The 19,731-nt window shown below is 33.9% G+C and overlaps 2 protein-coding genes across 2 annotated transcripts in view; one reads left to right on the plus strand and one right to left on the minus strand.

Annotated features, from left to right (window-relative positions):
- Positions 1-19,731, plus strand: part of LOC143553199 (GPCR-type G protein 1-like) — a 111,398-nt gene that overhangs the window by 36,250 nt on the left and 55,417 nt on the right. The gene's annotated exons all lie outside the window — the stretch shown is intronic.
- Positions 1,427-10,442, minus strand: LOC143553196 (protein PARALOG OF AIPP2-like). Its single transcript, XM_077043235.1, has 11 exons — positions 10,272-10,442; positions 9,583-9,841; positions 9,378-9,487; positions 8,711-8,796; positions 8,333-8,607; positions 5,838-6,278; positions 3,918-4,722; positions 3,600-3,830; positions 3,128-3,252; positions 2,885-3,048; positions 1,427-2,133 (listed from the first exon to the last, which is right to left on the minus strand). The coding sequence occupies exons 2-11, from the start codon at positions 9,776-9,778 to the stop codon at positions 1,789-1,791; spliced, it is 2,778 nt and encodes a 925-aa protein (XP_076899350.1). The 5' UTR covers positions 9,779-9,841; positions 10,272-10,442; the 3' UTR covers positions 1,427-1,788.

Genomic DNA, 19,731 nt, shown 5'->3' on the forward strand with positions numbered 1-19,731 from the left:
ATGACGTGACATTTTAACTAACCAACCCACAACACATAGTCTTATGATTTATCGACCGTTCAACAAATCTAATACTTAAGAAAAATGTAAGAAAAGTTAAAAAAAAATCATGATTTTTATATGATTTAAATAAGTTATTAGTTTCAAACATAAGATTATTACTTTATTGAAAGGTTGTGTTGTGTTGATGTAAAGCTAAATTTGCAAAAACTGTATGATTTCTCTCAAAATTTGGGGATGGGGACATGTTTGAGAGCTATTATGCCAATGTTGTTGGTTACATGTCTAGATCATTCAAATCTCATTTTTCATATTTAAAGTTAAAATTGAACTTCACATTATATATACTATATAATGCACCAATCAGCCGGCGTCCCGATGATTGAGTGCTATGTGCCTTATGTAATATGTCCAAGGCTTGATGCAAAACTACTATCGAGCCGGGGGTCTCACCGAAAGCAGCCTCTCTATCCCCATGGGGTAGAGGTAAGGCTGTCTACATCTTACCCTCCTCAGACCCTACCATAGCTTTGCTATTGGTGGGATATACTGAGTACGATGATGATGATGATGATGATATATACTATATATAAATAAGAAGTTTGGTGCTGCACTTGGCGGCACCGTGTTTATTGATGAATTTTGTTTTTAAGTTCGGTTACTATAATAAACGTATAGGAAATTAATCAAACGCCAATTTTTTTAAACCTGTAAGAAACCGACTGAGTTCGTGCAGACTTGCGGCCTTTATTTAAAGCCCATAACTGACGACGCTCGAGTTTTACCAATGCACAAGTTTACAAACCGACCCCCCCAAAAAAAAGGTTGTTGGTCCACCTCAATTTTATATGTTTTTTCGTTTTGGTACCATAACATACGTAATCAAAACATGCCGAATTTGTGTCATGTTACCACTCGATGCTTGGTGCTGGCAAAGCTTAGGTTTTGCCACCGCCCGGGTTTGTCAACAAAATAAACATCATTTAAATATTTTGTTTTCTTATATGTTAATGTTTTATATGTTCATTTAACGAATAATTTTTTTTGGGTTTTAACGTTGAAATTTTATCAGTGGTGTCTATGTCGTAACGAACGCAGCCGATACTGACCGAATTCGTGTCGACTCATCGTCGTAATGCTCGAGTTTTACCAATGCTCGTGTTTCAATGCTATGGTTTGCCAGCTGCCCCGGCTCAACACGCCAGGTAGAAAAATATTTAAAAACTAACTATACATTTCCTATATTTTGTCCATGTTTGTGAAGCAAGAAAGAGTTTTTATTTTTAATAGAGATGGAGAAGAGAAATAAATTTATGAGCTTTATTATATAAAAAAACCAGCCTTCTTATGTAGGATATGACCATATGTACATATTTTAGACGTTATTATCGGCTATAAAATAGGGCTGGCATTAAAAACGCGATCTGACTTGCTAATCATCACTTAAGGGGCATTCAGAATTACGAAGTAAAACTGTTAGGGTGTTTCGTGTTGCTTGTTAATCTATTCAAATAAGTAACCCGAAACACCCCTCCCCAACAAGTTCCAACCTTTTTTTTCATGAGTAACACAAATCACAAAAACTTGCAAAGGGGCTGGCATGAAACCATTATTCACAAACCCATGTATCATCTATATGTCCTCACTGCTCGTCTATCATGTCTCTAAAAACATGCATCTCACCCTTCCGCCTATGATCCTCCTCATTGTCCTTGGCTGTAGGTGAAAACGCACGAGAAAGCGATAAAGTAGATGCCACGTCACCAACCACGTCCTTTTTTGTCATTACTAACTATCCATTTCTCCAACCGCACACGAGATATCCTCGTTTAAGTCCAAAGGAAACACCAGTTTTTTGTTAGGTCTTTCACCATTATCACTCTTTTTCTTCTTGCTAAAGTTACACTCTTGTTGACCACTTGCATCATGCCAAGTGTCGGTTTGACTTGTAGCATTAACGTCAAGGTCAATAAATGGACGCTTTATGGGCTCACTTTCTGGGATTATCTCTTTGATGTTAACTGGAACTACATTAACATTATCCACTGGTCTTGATATGCTATCAACTCCCTTTTCATGTGAAGAGTTTTGCAAATTTGGGTTGACCTTTGACTCCAAGTCAACATGTTTATCCTGTAAAGAAAGAAAAAAAAGTTTCCTTTATTAAGTTAGATCTTAAAAATAGAAGTCACCTTAAAAACATGTTTTCCTGCTATAAGTGAACAAACCTTATGATGTCAAAACAAGGGTGATTAATCAATAATCATTAACCCATATTTTAACACATAAAAACAGCAATATCAATAACATAACATTAGATTCTAGGTATCACTCCCTAAATGTTGCAACCATGTATAACTTAAAAATAATAATAATAATAATAATAATAATAATAATAATAATAATAATAATAATAATAATAATAAATAGAAAACTAAAATAGGAGGTAAATTGGTAATGGTGAATGGAAAAAAAATTTCACTAAATAATAACCAATTTGCATAATTGTTCCATCTAAGTCAAATGACTGATCATCTAACGAAAGTTAAATGACTTTATGCTATTTTTAATTCACCCATTTGACCCGTCCAAAAAATTATATAAAATTATAATAGGCAACATAGGCGAGTCCAACGGGTCAGTATCTTGTAGGGTCAGGTCGGGTGGCCTGAATCACCCTCCAAAAAGATTCAACTTTTTATACAAGCAAGAAGTGTAAAATACGATTTTAAAGGTATTACGCACGTATTAAAAATGGTACGCTTGTGTTCGCGTTTATTTTAGCATGAATTAAAAATACACTTTAGTCGACTTGACCTCAATGCTAGTTTTGTTGTATTCAAATTAAATACTTTATTCACATGTTCACAAAAAGAATAATTACCTTTTCAACAGCTCCAAATGAACCCCCATTCTCCGCCAATGATATTTTATCAGTTGAGATGGAGGAAACGAAACATTTTTTTTCCAGATCATTAGGAATTTGGTGCGAGGAATTCTTTTTCTTTCCTCTAAACACACCCCATAGAAAGAACAACATATTCCAACCTATAAATAAAGAATAAGAAATGTGAGACACATGCATATGTATATGTGTTAATCATAAAGAGGTATAGTTTCTTCTTACGGTCAGATTTTTCAGGAAGCCGATTAGACGGGAATATCAAAAGTTCAACCCCATTAATACTTCCAATAAGAGCCAAATCACTCCTCATCATATCTTCCAATAAAACTTGATAGCTTTTCTCATAGCTGTGTAAAAAGTATAAACATTTAAAAAATGATGAGCCAAAAGTCAAAATGGACCTCGAAACGCTTTTTGTATAAAAAATTCCTTCTATAAATAATCTTAGTTTAACCCAAAATTAGCGTCCACTGTTTACAATGAACAAGTTACGGCTAATGGAATTCAGTGATATCATAAATGCATTATGGGTAAAATTGGCGTGTTCCGTTTTTAAAATAATCCATAATTTGCAGCCCGTTTACATTTAAGCTATTTTTTTACTCGTTAAAGATGACGCAAAATCTGGATCTACCCGTTCATAACTAAATTGATAGATTAAAATATGATAATATAAGAGAATATAGTTTGTTACCTATCAATGTCTTTAGCAAAAAAATAGATTCCAATATTGTTCTCTTTTACACCATTATTCTCAAATTGTGTGGGCCAGGCACTCACTCGTGACACCCCGTTTAACAGAATTTTATGAGGAAGTTTGTTCACAGTCTCATAGACTCTAGGGGATGCACAACTTGATAAATGGGCTTGTAACCCGTCCCAAAATTCAGCTGTCTTACCGCTTCTGTTAATCTCAAAACTTCCTCTACATTATACAACAAGTCGAAATCATAAGCACAAAAAAAATTCAAAAAAGAAAAACTTTAAAAGAATTGAGGAGAAGAAACCATACTGCCAGATACAATCATGATCCGGAATAGGCGTATGCTTTAAATAAGAAGATAACTCCACATCATCATGTCCAGCTGTCAAAGGCTTCACTTCAGAAGGGAGGATTATGGATTGCTCAAAACTGTTACCGTTTGACTGTTTAGGACGCCAATCACTTGAGGGCGCGTCAGCAGAAGTCAAAGTCCCTGTGTTTCTTAGATGTGGTTCATTATTATTATTATTATTGATGGTTGATTCATCAGTAACAGGTTGGTCAGGAACTTTATTTTTCCTATAAATTCCGGGCTTTTTAAGTAAAGCTGCTTCAATTGCATCTTTTAACTTGTTATCTCCGTCTTTCACATCTTTTGAAGTTTTCAAACCCGGTACATTGTTACCCGTTGTGACTCCATCAGCAAGATTTGTTGATTCTTTAGATATTGACACTTTTGATGAAATGTCAACTGACTTTTGGTCAACAAAATTGACACTAGAAGAAACCCTAGTTGGGGAAGATGGCAGCTGCTCATTATTCATGGTCGATTCATCAGCAGCAGATTGGTCACGAACTTTATTTTTCCTATAAATTCCAGGCTTTTTGAGTAAAGCTGCTTCAATTGCATCTTTTAACTTGTTATCTCTGTTTTTCACATCTTTTGAAGTTTTCAAACCCGGTACATTGTTACCCGTTGTGATTCCATCATCAAGATTTGTTGATTCTTTAGATATTGGCACTTTTGATGAAATGTCAGCTGACTTTTGGTCAACAGAATTGACACTAGAAGACACCCTAGTTGGGGATGATGGCAGCTGCTCGTTTAATTGACCTGAAACAGAAGATCAACAAAATACGTGAAAATGTCGCAAAATAAAGATTGAACAAACTTGCACAAACGGTCCTTGTGATCTGACCATATTGTAAGTTTGGTCGCCATAAATTAGAAGTCACAAACTTGGCCAAACATTTGTGAGAGGGATGCACGTTTAGTCCCAACTATTAATCCCAGACGGTTTTTAACGAAAAAGTGATGTCATGTCACATGTGTCATTCATGTGAGGGTAATTGTGTCTTATCAAACTTGGAACTCTAATATAATATTTTGGCCCTTACTAGACCCAAAATTTATAACTGGTTGACGCTCGGCTCTTTAGTATCAGGTCCAGATTCGGTTACATAACATTATGAATATTAATTTATAAGGGGTGTGCAACAACAACCACACACAATAAAAATCCCGCTAATAGCTCAAGGTCTGGGGAGGGTGGGATGTAGGCAAATCGTACCTCTATCCCAAAGAATAAAGAGGTAGCTTTAAGAGAGACCAAATTTTTGGCCAAACAAAAAAACGAAAATTTTTGGCTCGGTTTTGACTTTTTATGTAATTTAAATAGAAACCGAACCAAACGAAATTAGTAAATTTTTATTTTTTATTTTTTGAAATTTAAGTAGTTTATTAAAACTTAATAAATAGTGTAATCCAAATATTTTAGCCTAAATGCAAAATACTTAATTCTAAATTGACAAAAAGATAGAAGCCCAAATTCATTATTTTGGGCTAAGTTTTTATCAGCCCAACAATTTCAAGCCCAAATGGCTAAACTGGATTAACCAAAACCTAACCGAGCCCAAAATCGAACTGTATCCATTACCGGAAATAACCTAACCAAATTGTGAATTCAGTTTTTGGTTCGATTTCTAACCGTATCCAAATGTAAATTTGGTTATCAGTTCCACAAATCTTGCTTATTCGGATAAGCGGACCAAATTTAATCGAATAAACCAAATAATAACTGGTTTAATCGGATAACCAAACCAAATAAATCAGTTTAATTGGTTGAATTCGATTTTATTAGACACGTTTCAAATTCAGATCGGTTCAGTTCGGTTAGGACCAAAAAAAAGTAATTCAAATCCCAATAAACAGATATCTGAAGATTATACCTAAAGAAACAGGGGCTTCTGCACTTATATTAACCAAACGATTGGTTGACTTTAATCCTGAAATAATTTTACTATCACCCTTTACCGGTTTTACGTCAGCATTAGAACCAGAAGAAACTGAATTAGTTTCACCACGAGACGATAATACTTTAACTGAATTAGTCTTTTCAAAGGTCCTTTCTTTGTTGCTTTTGGGACTTTTAAGATCCTGAAGATGAGGCGACTTTGGAGATAACATTTTAATTTTAGAACCACTTGGCCCAAATGGCCCCGACTTTGTAGATCTAAATGACTTAAGTTTTGAAATCTCTTTGACTGTTGTAGTATCATGAGAATTATGTTCTTTTGTTGATTTCTGCCTTTGAAGAACAATTTCATCTACTAATTTAGTTTTCGACCGAGCATTGGAGAAACAGAATGAACTTGACTTTGAGAATGCACCTGAAATTATTAAAAGAAAATCACATGCATTTTAGATCTTTGTTACTTCTTTGCTTTCCAAAATAAACTAAAAATTATATATTTGCATTCGAGATTTTAATGAGCTTTATTATGTTTAGCTTGTATGATAACTAATAAGAGCATAAAAATACAATAACTGTATTAAACCCTCGTCTCATTTATTCCAATCTTAGTTTAAAAATGTGTGATGCGCTTTGATCAAAAAAGCTAATGAGTGATGGGCATGCATCACGTATGCAATGAGTTTGTAATTAAAAGAATATTAAAAAATTATATACAGATAATATTTTAACTTTCTTAACAATTAAAAACAAGCAAATAAGAGATTAAAATGAATAAATTAAAAAAAAATAAGAAAAAAATAAAGCTGTAGTACCACCAAAATAGGTCTTTAATGTAAAGAAATGGTTTGTAGTGAAGTAGTGTTTATTACTTTAAGGTGTGTCTAATACATAAGCCAGTACATCTATATATACACAACTAAACCCTAGCTAACAGCCCATAAAAGGCCCATAGGCTCTATCTAACCAAATGGGCTAAAACCCTAACTAAATACAATTAACACTCCTCCTCAAGTTGGAGCATAGATGTTAATCATGCCCAACTTGTTACAAATAAAATCTATCTGAGCTTTCCGGAACGGTTTAGTTAGAATGTCTGCTAGCTGGAAATTTGTCTTCACATGAACTGGTTGAATGGAAGGAGGATCAATTTGTGTGCCTACTACCCGATCTCTGATAAGGTGGCAGTCGACCTCAATGTGTTTTGTCCTCTCATGAAATACTTGATTCTTGGCTATGTGAATAGCTGACTGATTATCACAGTATAGCCTCATCAAGTCATTAGAAACAACCCCGAGCTCTCTGAGAAGACGACGAACCCATGTCATCTCTGATGTTACATCTGCCATGGCTCTATATTCTGATTCGGCACTCGACCGGGAAACCGTGTGTTGCTTCTTACTCTTCCATGATACAAGGTTTCCTCCAACAAACACACAATATCCGGTGGTAGATCGTCAAGAAATTGGACAACCTGCCCAATCTGCATCTGAGAACCCTGATATCCGACCATCTCCTTCTTCCGTGAAGGCACCTACACGACAATGACCCTGATCAGAGTATAATATGCCCAAGCCAGGTGAGGTCTTAAGATATCTTAAGACACGAAGGGCAGCATCCCAGTGACCGGTGTATGGTGTAGCCATAAATTGGCTCAGAACACTGACAGTAAAGGAGATATCCGGTCGTGTGACGGTTAAATAATTAAGTTTACCAACCAGCCGTCTGTATCGCTCAGGATCTTTCATTGGATCTCCTTCCTTTGGGAGGAGTTTCTTTGTAGGAAGTATTGGGGTATCAACAGGTTTACAACCCAGTAAGCCACATTCAGTTAACATATCAAGAACATACTTTCGTTGGGAGAGAAGTATTCCTTGTGGAGAGCGGGATACTTCTATGCCAAGGAAATACCTCAGTCGACCTAAGTCGCTTACCTGAAACTGAGACTGAAGAAACTGCTTGAGTTCGGAAATCCCGGCCTCGTCATCACCTGTGATTATAATGTCATCCACATAAACAACTACGATAATCCTCTTCCCTTTCTGGTGTCTAAAGAAGACAGAGTGATCGTAGGCACTCCGCGTCATCCCAAACTGTCCCATAACACTAGAGAATCGACCAAACCATGCTCTGGGAGACTGTTTAAGAAATGGTTTGTAGTGAAGTAATGTTTATTACTTTAAGGTATGTCTAATACATAAGCCACTACATCTATATATACACAACTAAACCCTAGCTAACAGCCCATAAAAGGCCCATGGGCTCTATCTAACCAAATGGGCTAAAACCCTAACTAAATACAATTAACATTTAACACTGTGTACAAATAGTCTATGCATAAGGTACACGTAACCTATGCAAAAATTCACTTTAACTCAGAAATGTGTGAATCATACCGCATCGCACGCATCATGGAATGTGCATCTTAAAACCAAGGTTCCAAACAAAAACATCCTAAAATCAGTAACATACCTCGCAAAGATTGCAAGTGTGGGTGTGTAGCAGGAGAACGTGACCCTTCGGCAAACTCGTTACCAAAACGAGAATCAGAAGAAACCTGATTAATGGGTTTGACTTTTCCACGATCAACATCAAGAGCCTGTTTTTTGAAAGATGGAGAATATACTAATTCTTCAGCAGGTCTTTTTCCAGATACTCGGTTTGTGTTTCTAACATCTTCTAACTTGCATTCTTCACATAACCAATCACCTTTAGGAACTTGATCTACCGGTTTTTCCATGCAATAACTGGCAGCATTTATTTGAAGTAAATAGAAATTCAGTTGGTTACAAAAAAAATAGCATCTTTATTATCAGTACACTGGCAAGTGATATAATAATGTATCCTTACGTGTGTTCTGCACCATCAATACACCTAGAACATGTAGCAAGTAAATCCTCCTGTCCTGCATCTCCACACGTATCACACACTTTAACCTGTCGGCATTAAATAATTTAGCAAAGTTTAAACATTTTATACAAACTTCAAATTTTAAAAATGACATTTTACCCTAATTAATATTATATGCCCTTACAGAGTGGTTAAAATATCATACATACCCAATTCATTAAAAACATATTATGAAATGACCACTTTACCCTTACTTTTCAAAAACTTTAAAATTTCTTATCATTAGCCTCAATTTTTTTATTTTCCTTTTTTTAAACCCATAAACAATAGTTTCTCAAAATATTATATTGCTTATCGTTCTACTATCATGCGCGACTATACTTGGTTCAATTATCTGATTTGAACATACAGATTCGATTGTTCGATTATCTTCCGTCGAAAGAACAAAAGTGGAGAGACAACGCTTCGGTTTGCTTGCCCATCGTCTATGTGGATCAAAATCCAAATAAAAAATAAGGTTAAAACAGATATAATGAAAAAGGGGTAGAATGGTCACTAAGTAAAAATTCACTAAAGTCGGGTATATATGATATTTTTAGTTTGTAAGGATATAAATGAAATTAATCCTTTATAAAAAAACGAAAAAAAAAGTAGAATTGATACTCACTTCATGTTCCACATCATCTGATTCATCACTGCCATCTGTATGCTGACTTTGCAAAGACATTTCTGGTTCCTTACTATTTTCATATTCATCTGAACTACATGAAGATTTTTCTGCATGTTCAAGAATCTATTAAGTTCAATGTTCAACTATAACTAAGTTAGTATCGAAAAAACAAACACATGGTGTGACATGACAATAAATGTACCTTCAATGTTTCTTAACTGACAATCATCCGCAGACATGTTTTGTCCATCATTGGATTTGTTTATTCGACCACCCTTCATATTAGCTTTTCTTTCAAATAAAGCATTATAACTTGAACTTGCACTCTCTATGTTGCTTGTTTCACTAGTTTTCTGTTTCTGCTCACGTGTTTTCTTCTTATCGTTAACCTTTACCATTGGATCTAGCTTAACATGCAAACAAGCTAAATACAGAGCAACCTCTTATCAACTTGAAAATACCTAAATAAATTTGTGCGATCATGTTCTAAAGTTTCAGGGCCTAACGTAAAATAGGTAATGCATCGAAATTGAAAAGCGTATTGGAGTAATGCAGTTGATGAGCCAAAATAATTGTATGTATGTATGTATGCATAACTTTAATACATGAGAAGTATAAAGTTGATGCAAAACAAACAATGATTCAAAGGCAAAGCATCATTTCATGCAACAACAATGTATAACATAATAAATCAGTAAAAGCTAGCTAGAATTGGTTTGTTTGTTTATAACTAACTAACTAACTCACTAACTAAGTTGAAAGCAATTGAATTTGTGAGTGAATAATAGGATTAAGTAAAAAGGTCAAAGGAAGTCAACAAATGAAAAAGGGATGAATAATAACAATAATAAACCCTAAAAAGTAATAATAAGTAGATATAAAATGAGACACCTTGGGAAATCAATTGACATTATACGTAATCGATGAATGAAAGGTGGAAGGCTTTTCGATGATTCAGTTAACCGATTGCTCCGCATACATAATGGAGGATGAGCAGGTGCAGAATGATAATTTGGGTATTATTATGGAGATTAATTATATCAATGAGTTTTGAAAGACAAAGGAACAAGAGATGTGTGAAATGGATAAATCTAATTCTAGGGCACCAATTCAACAATTTCTTCAACTACACCAAAATAGTAACAAATTTATTTTAATTAATTCAGAATTTTGGAAAAATATCATAATCTTTGTCGGTGTCGGGCTAGTCCGTTTTATACTAAAGTTATTTATGTGAAATGTAACGGGAGTAACATTTTGCGTTAAAAAAAAATTACTTTGTCGATCTAAAATTTGTAGAATGTAAGAAATTACTAAATTTAGTTTTAGTTATCTACCATAGATTTTTTTTGAAAAAAAATTATGTTTAATCGAGATACGCTTATCAATTAGCTAGACTAGAATCTTGATCATATGTTTTGTAGTAGTTTAAGCATTCAATCGACTAACAGCTTTATACTTTGTGTTTTTGTTTAAGTGTACCTATTTCTTAGATTATATTACGTACGAATACAATTTAGTGTGTACTTGGTTATATAGAATGTTTATGTGTATAGGCCCATATTGTTATGTGTGTAGCTTGAATATTTACAGATTAGAAAAATTAAGAGATTTATAGCTTCATAAAAGCATTTAAGTGCATGTATCTTAGTTTTGAAAATACTTAATATATACTTACTTAATCTAGTTGCTAAAGTAGAAAAGCTTATAGCCTTGCATCAAGATGTTTCGTTTATCCATTTAGCACGTGTTTGCATTCAAAATGTTTACTTATGTGTATTCTCTAGCATAAAAGTTAAATAAAAAGGACAAAGTCATAAAACGCACTAAAACACATTGGCACACATAAACGAGTTTCGAGTAATAAATTGAATAGAGTTTAAAGTAATAAGTTGCATGTATTTAATCATAAGCATTCGATTTGACTTAAAGCATTTGAAAGCACAAAAGTATTCTAATCTAAAAGCATGCATATAGAACTCACAATTAGCCTTCGCTAAGTTCTTGCCTACTCCACTTAAGCGTCCAGGCTAGTATGTTGGCGTATAACCAAGACTGTCTAACATGGCCGCTAAACAGTGTAACAATGATATTTTCATGGTGATTACGCCGTAACGTTTAGGTTCACGTCAACTTTGGTTTGGCTCATCACTATGTATTCTACTTTACACTACACACAAATGCACTGTATGTAAATGATTGCTAGCGTAATTGTGCCTTTCTGTATGTTTGTGCATATATAGTCTACACTAGCACAAGGCTCACATAGTCGTACTTTGTGCACTGCTACTGGCATCACTTGATGTCACAACCCCCGACCCTATATATCTGGAGGGGAGCCGTGAACACGCGCGGTGGTATTGGTGTTTATTATTAAAGTATTTAGCCAGCACAAATTAATCAAGAACGTAGTTAGGAAAAATTTATCAGAGTATAAAAACATCATGATTCTTATTTTATAATCTAGGAATAAAACTCATATTTATACAAACATAAATTTTATAGGGATAAATCCTAATTTACAAACATATTTCTTTATTTTTGTGACAAGCCACTTATTTAAGTTGGGAGGCTCACTGTCATCATTCATGTGTCTCTAACAAGTCACCTGAAACATGTTTAAAAATATTTGACCAACAAGAAATACTGGTGAGTACATTATTTGTAAACGACACATTTTTACAGTTACAACATTAATGTGTTTTTACACTTGCCTGCTTACAAATTACCGAAAGGTACTCGATCGTATATGTGACTATGGTCATATTACTTATTGGCTAACACTTGTCCAATAAGTAACATGTAATAGCCATTAGGCAAGCTTTGTATACAAAACCCCCCACAATACCAGTAGTAACTATCACGTAAGTCTACAGAGACTTAATCACTGTACTGTGATTAAAACCTTTTGAAATCATTTTGAAAACATTTGGACTATCTGTCATGAGTTTAATAAGTTTAAAATTCATCATGACAGTATTGGAAAACTAGTTGTCTCACACAAATGTGAGTTGTACAAAAACTCGACTTTCTCACCCTGAAAGTCTCTAAGCAAAGAGCCTCTTGGTATTAAGAACCTAATTAAACAAAATGTAGTATATCTAGATTAGTATAAATTGTGTAATTGCCGCCCAACACGTAGCGTGACCACCAAAAATACTGTAACATTTCCAAATTTTCCAAACACATATGGTGGAAAATGTAAAATAAGAAAATGGAATTACCCCACTTTGAATAAATGAAAAGATGAGTTCATCCCACATTGAAAGATGGAAAAATATGGAATTTCCACATGGGTATAAATATGGAATGAAATTTGATCCCACATGGAAACTTGAAAGAAAATGGAAGCTCTTTATAAGTAAATGAGTTTCCATAATAATATTTTTATATGATAGGTCACTCTCAAGTGGTCCTAGCGGAGGGTGCGTAAGCACGCGAACGCGCACGGGCTCGGGCGAAGTGCGATGGGCGCAATGTGACGCTTTGATGGCGCACTTCGCACGCTCGCATCGCCGCGAGCCGCTATAGGGCTGCCTTAGTATTTTTATGGAAAATTAAAATTTTTATAAATCCACCCATCACGATACACGACATGTAGCTTATCCATAAGCTTAGGTGTCCATCGCGATACGCGATGAACTCCCAAAGTGACCCGTCGTGATACGCGACGTGGAAGTTACACAGACGTGCCACATCACCTGACACGCGTCAGAAATGGGGATGACTCATCAACCCATCACGATACGCGATGCCTACTTGTTGAACCCATCGCGATATGCGATGCGGTCCAAAATCAGCTATAAATAGATTGGATTTGAGACACTTTCTCTTCGTCCAAAATTCTTCTTTCTCTCTGAATTTTCACACACATATATATATTAAGAGTATAGTATAATACCCGAGTGTCGTAACGATATCCTATCCGATCGAAAGAAGTTTTTTATATACGAATCCAAAAGCTCTACTTAAATAAGGTAAGACATTGTGTCATCGTGTAAAGTTTCTAATCTCGTGATTATCATTATGATTATGGGTTTATATTAACTTAATTAGCTATACTACATGGTATTTAACCTAGGTGATTAATACAAGGAAGCTCATAAACCGTAAACTTGCAAGGTGAGACATTCGAGTTTTTGTATCACTCACATTTGTGTGAGATAACTGTTTTTCCGACACTGTCATGATGATTTCAAAACCTATAAAACTCATGACAGATGGTCTAAATGTTTTCAAATACATTTTTAAAGTATTTTAAATACATTATAGTGATTAAGTCTCTGTAGACTTACGAGATGATTACTACTGGTATTGTGGGGTTTTGTTTATAAGGCTTGCCTACTGGGCTATTACACGTTACTTATTGGAAAAGTGTTAGCCAATAAGTAATATGACCCCAGTCATAGATACGGGCGAGTGACAAATACCTTTCGGTAATTTGTAAGCAGACAGATGTAAAAACATCTTAATGATGTAAATGTATATGTGCCATTATAAATGAATGTATTCACCAGTATTTCCGCTGATCAAATATTTTAAAACATTTTTCAGGTGAGATGATAAAGATAAAGAAATGGTGTCTGCGGGCCTTCCAGCTTAAATAAGTGGCTTATCACCAGAATAAAGAAACATGTTTTTTTGTTGTAAAATAGGGTTCATCCCTATAAAACATTGTAAGGATATAAATGGGTTTTATCCAACCAGATGAAATAAAAATCATGGTGTTTTACACTCTGATAATTTTTCCTAACTACGGTCCTGATAAATTTTTCCGCTGCTAAATAATAAACACCGATACCACCACTCGCGTTCACGGCTCCCCTCCCGAGGTATGGGTTTGAGGGCTGTGACAAATACTAAGGTGGTTCTCAAACGGTTGAGCTCTTAGTGCTCACTCAAGTTCACATATAACCTTTGATTCTAAGTACCCATAACCTATAAGGCTTAGGTTACAAGTTTTACCTTCTTAGCCACCATTCTTCACATTTACGATTTTGCCAGTCCCCAACGTATCATCACCCCACATATACTCACACTCAAAGATTGTCGATACATCGAGAGTATTTATTAGGCAGGAGCAGTCTACACGGAAAATAGGTGATTTACAGGAAACCCACGAGTTCTGAAATAATAATGTAGTGCTATAGTTTTTGTTAGTTATCCCATGTGTGTTGTATTAGGTTATATTATTAGTTTCATTTTATTTCTTTTTTCTTTTTTGGTTTAAATATAATGTGATAATCTAACAAAAAAAATTTAGGTTTGGTTATCGTACGCATAAAATGAATCTAATGGATATCAATCGAATTTGTGTCGACTCGCCGCCGTAACGTCCGGGTTTTTGTTTTAAGTATGTTAACTTGACGGGACTATTTTTTTGGGTTTAGTTCCAAACCATAGCAAATATAGCCGATACTAATTGGATTAAGATTGACTCGTCGCTACAACGACCATGTCTTATTGATCGAATAAACTTTGATTTAAATACAATTTTTATGGTTATTTTTATTTTTTGTATTATCTATATCTATATTATATATAAAGAAAGAGTGATGGGCACAAACGTCTTTTCATAATTGTGTGCGAAGGACAAAACCAACATTTCATAATAGGGCAAGAAAAGTAATTTGTCAATGGATCCATCAATTCCTAAAGCTCTTAGTACAACATCATGAAGCTTCAAATTTTAAGACATTACGCTTCAATCCTTTAGAAAACAAAAGGTTATGGTTTACATGTGTTATTATTATAGATTATTATTATCATTATTATTATGGTGACTATCCACATTCTTAACTCCCATGTGTTATTATGTTTCTATTAACTTTGTTAGCCTATATATAGTGCATTCTTGTACTTCTATTACATAAACATACATACATACCAATTAATAACAACCTCTCTTTTCTCCACTCCCTATTCTCCATTTATCATACCCTCTATACACTATTTCTCAAGGTTCGAAGGATGTAATAAGGAAAAGTTGAGGCGATTTGGGCTAAGGAAAAAGATGAAAGTGTAAAGTTCGGACTAAACTATAAGCACACTTTTGGTAGTGTTGGAAATTTGTAAAAACACTTTTGGTAGTGTTGGAAATTTGTAAAATCGATGGATAATCTATATCTATATTATATATAAAGGAAGAGTGATGGGCACAAACGTCTTTTCATAATTGTTTGCGAAGGACAAAACCGACATTTCATAATAGGGCAAGAAAAGTAATTTGTCAATGGATCCATCAATTCCTAAAGCTCTTAGTACAACATCATGAAGCTTCAAATTTTAAGACATTACTCTTCAATCCTTCAGAAAACAAAAGGTTATGGTTTACATGTGTTATTATTATAGATTATTATTATCATTATTATTATGGTGACTATCCACATTCTTAACTCCCATGTGTTATTATGTTTCTATTAACTTTGTTAGCCTATATATAGTGCATTCTTGTGCTTCTATTACATAAACATACATACATACCAATGAATAACAACCTCTCTTTTCTCCACTCCCTTTTCTCCATTTATCATACCCTCTATACACTATTTCTCAAGGTTCGAAGGATGTAATAAGGAAAAGTTGAGGCGATTTGGGCTAAGGAAAAAGATGATAGTGTAAAGTTCGGACTAAACTATAAGCACACTTTAGGTAGTGTTGGAAATTTGTAAAATCGATGGATAATCTATATCTATATTATATATAAAGGAAGAGTGATGGGCACAAACGCCTTTTCATAATTGTTTGCGAAGGACAAAACCGACATTTCATAATAGGGCAAGAAAAGTAATTTGTCAATGGATCCATCAATTCCTAAAGCTCTTAGTACAACATCATGAAGCTTCAAATTTTAAGACATTACTCTTCAATCCTTCAGAAAACAAAAGGTTATGGTTTACATGTGTTATTATTATAGATTATTGTTATCATTATTATTATGGTGACTATCCACATTCTTAACTCCCATGTGTTATTATGTTTCTATTAACTTTGTTAGCCTATATATAGTGCATTCTTGTGATTCTATTACATAAACATACACACATACCAATGAATAACAACCTCTCTTTTCTCCACTCCCTTTTCTCCATTTATCATACCCTCTATACACTATTTCTCAAGGTTTGAAGGATGTAATAAGGAAAAGTTGAGGCGATTTGGGCTAAGGAAAAAGATGATAGTGTAAAGTTCGGACTAAACTATAAGCACACTTTAGGTAGTGTTGGAAATTTGTAAAAACACTTTTGGTAGTGTTGGAAATTTGTAAAATCGATGGATAATACAATATGTATGAAACAATCCATAAATGGTTTTTTTTAAGAAACATTAGTGAGCATGTTACCAATATTGAGATTAATAAAGTCTATGGTTTAAATATGTTACTAAGTGATTATCCACATTTTTAACTCCTATGTTTCATTATGTTTCTATTAACTTTGTTAGCTTATATATAGTAGCTTGTTTTTTTTTAACCAAAGTTGGTTACCTATGTATTATCCCAACAACCATATAGACATGAAAATGAAAATACATACCACCAAACATTTCAAGGCGTGCAAGTGCGCAACCCTGTCATCGTTATCAACCGTCAACAATAAGGTGGGAGGATATTGACGAGAGCGATCATTAGATTACTCCCATGGTCTCTTAACATTATGCATTGGTGAGTACCTAATTAAACAATAACAATTAAAAACCTCCAAAATTTTAAGTTGTATTAAATATATATTACTCATAAATTGCACGAGGATTGATGGTTTACATTGCTCACTTGATTAATCATCAAACCTCTTCCTCCTTTATAGCTATATAAACATAGCATTAATGGCTTCGCCGCCTTACTTACCGCCGACGAGACGTCTCAACTTACGGGTAAATCACCACCACCAACCACTTTGTACCTCATGTGAAGTAGTACCTAATTTGTCACCACTTGCAAGTTGGCAGTTTTATACCATAGTAAATTACAAAAGATATAAAGAAAGATATGTAGATTTGCTTTATTTGAAAGTCTACCATGTCTCTTTCTTATGAAACAAAAAAACTACCATGTGAATACTGGTTTCTCGATACTTACTCATATTCAGTATCCTTTCTCCAGTAGTCCGGTAGCCCCCCTTATGTGAATTACCTATACTTAAATCATAATTAATGAAGAATATATCCATTTCACACCCATTCAACCTACAGTAAACACACCTTTACCCTCATTCTAAGAAATTATAACCACTATTAAACACATATTAATTACAATAACTCATCAATTTATATTCCTACATACATATTCAAAAAAATTAAACCCACACTCCATTTACTCACAGCTTAATATCTATATTGATACATGCATTCAATGACAGCTTCATATTCACCAACACCCCCTACATAGTCCCACTCCTCATAACCAAACTTCTCACTCTTGATGTCCATGCATGATCTACGACAAAAGTGTAAATAATTAAGACAGCATTTAGATGTGAGTTTAGAAAGAAGCTGCGTGAAAATTGGAAATCAAAAGGAACCATACCAGAATAAGAATTAAATGACTACAGTTATTTTTATACACAATTTAGGTTGTTATTACGCATTATACGTCACTGAAAATTGTTTATCCCAAAATGAACAAAACTAAAAGCAAATCAGTGATATACAAATCAAATAGCAAAAGCAAGAAAGATGAATTCCTAAACCAACCAACTGCAAAGTTTGAAGACTTCCCATCCTGTACACAACTAGATTATACGGTCTGATTAATTTAGACCAAAATTCATAACGATTAACTTCAAGAACGCCATGCAGCAATCCAAATATATAAAACTACTGCTCTAAATTATTAAACTGAAATAACAAACTAACAAATATCATCCCTAACATCATGCATGTAAATACCACATCCTTGAACATAACCTACTATATATCATTTGAAGTTGTAATAATAAGATGCCCAAATGTTTAAACAAATATAGTTTAATGATTAACATATTTAATTGCATGTAATACTGTTAGAAGTTTTAGAATATAGGGAGTCTAAAGTGATTAATGACACTAAAGCTGTATAGTGCTATTTGATTATTGTTTCCACTGCTTAGTTGATTCTAACAACAATTAGATTCATTTCCGTCAAGCTATTAAAATCAAACCAACACATTACTCATTACCGGCTTGGAGTGGGAGAAATGGAGTCGGTTCAATTTTATTAACTTTCCGTCGCAGACAGTTCTTGATGTAGTTTGTGTTTGTTGATGCAATTTGTGTTTGTTTCTTTTTATTCCTTGTAACTTTGGACTCTTTAATAGTTCGATTTTGGTTTTTTCCCCCTTTAAAGTTGGCCTTTATTTGTTTACATATCTAGAATTTAAAGGTTTTATTACTGGAAATTGGCTTCAAAGATTTTATCCAAAAAAAGGGTAAAAACTAACAATATTAGATGTTGTTAACCATATTACCTCATAATATTTTTATACATTATATGCACTTTAAAATATAAGTTTAATAATATGGGTAGAATAACAAACAATCTATAAGTCAGTTTCAAGTTTCAAATTTTCAAGCTATTAAAATCAGACTAGCACATTACCGGCTTGGACTTGAAGAAATGGAGTCGGTTCAGCTTTATTAACTTTCCGTTGCAGACAGTTGTTGATGTAGTTTGTGTTTGTTGCTGCAGTTTGGTTTCTTTCTTTTTATTCTTGTAACTTTGGGCTCTTTAATAGTCCGATTTTAGTTTTTTTTTCTTTAAAGTTAGCTTTTATTTGTTTACATGTCTAGAGTTTAGGGGTTTTATTACTAAAAAATTAGCTTCAAATATTTTCTCAAAAAAAAAAAGTAAAAAATAACAACAAACAACCACGGGTTTATGATCATATGGATCAAACAAAGGATATGCAACAAAAGGTGACATATTTTTAGTATTTAAAATAAATGGATAATAAGATAATGCATAATTCACACTTAATTCCCATTTGCTCTTAATGGAGGGCTTACCATTTTTAATTCTCAGCTTCCTATGTATTTAAGTTCATCCCTTAAAGCCATATTATATAAATAACTCATCATTTTATATTGATGAAATGAAACTCACACTCCATGAAGTCACCAATTAACACCTATTTATGCATGCATTGAACCTCAACATTTCCTATACTATATAAGTTATTATTACCCTTACTTTCCTCCAACATTTATGAAACTCACACTCCATGAAGTCAGCAATTAACACCTATTTATGCATGCATTGAACTTCAATATTTCCTACACTATATAAGTTATTATTACCCTTACTTTCCTCCAACATCTATGTTCCTTTCTTGCACCACTACAGCCCATGAATATGGCCTGCTTACCTCTCGACATC

Source organism: Bidens hawaiensis, unplaced genomic scaffold (genome assembly GCF_021521415.1).
Source record: "Bidens hawaiensis isolate Kalapana, Puna unplaced genomic scaffold, B.hawaiensis_p1.1 tig00017157_1, whole genome shotgun sequence".
NCBI classification, from domain to species: Eukaryota; Viridiplantae; Streptophyta; class Magnoliopsida; order Asterales; family Asteraceae; genus Bidens; species Bidens hawaiensis.

Bases quoted from the DNA above. Each gene is read 5' to 3' on its own strand.
- LOC143553196 (XM_077043235.1), bottom strand. From the start codon at position 9,778: ATGGTAAAGGTTAACGATAAGAAGAAAACACGTGAGCAGAAACAGAAA. The intron at 6,279-8,332 runs GTATGTTACTGA...TAATAATTTCAG, and splicing joins ACACTTGCAATCTTTGCGAG to GTGCATTCTCAAAGTCAAGT. The intron at 3,049-3,127 runs GTAAGAAGAAAC...CTTTATTTATAG, and splicing joins GCTTCCTGAAAAATCTGACC to GTTGGAATATGTTGTTCTTT.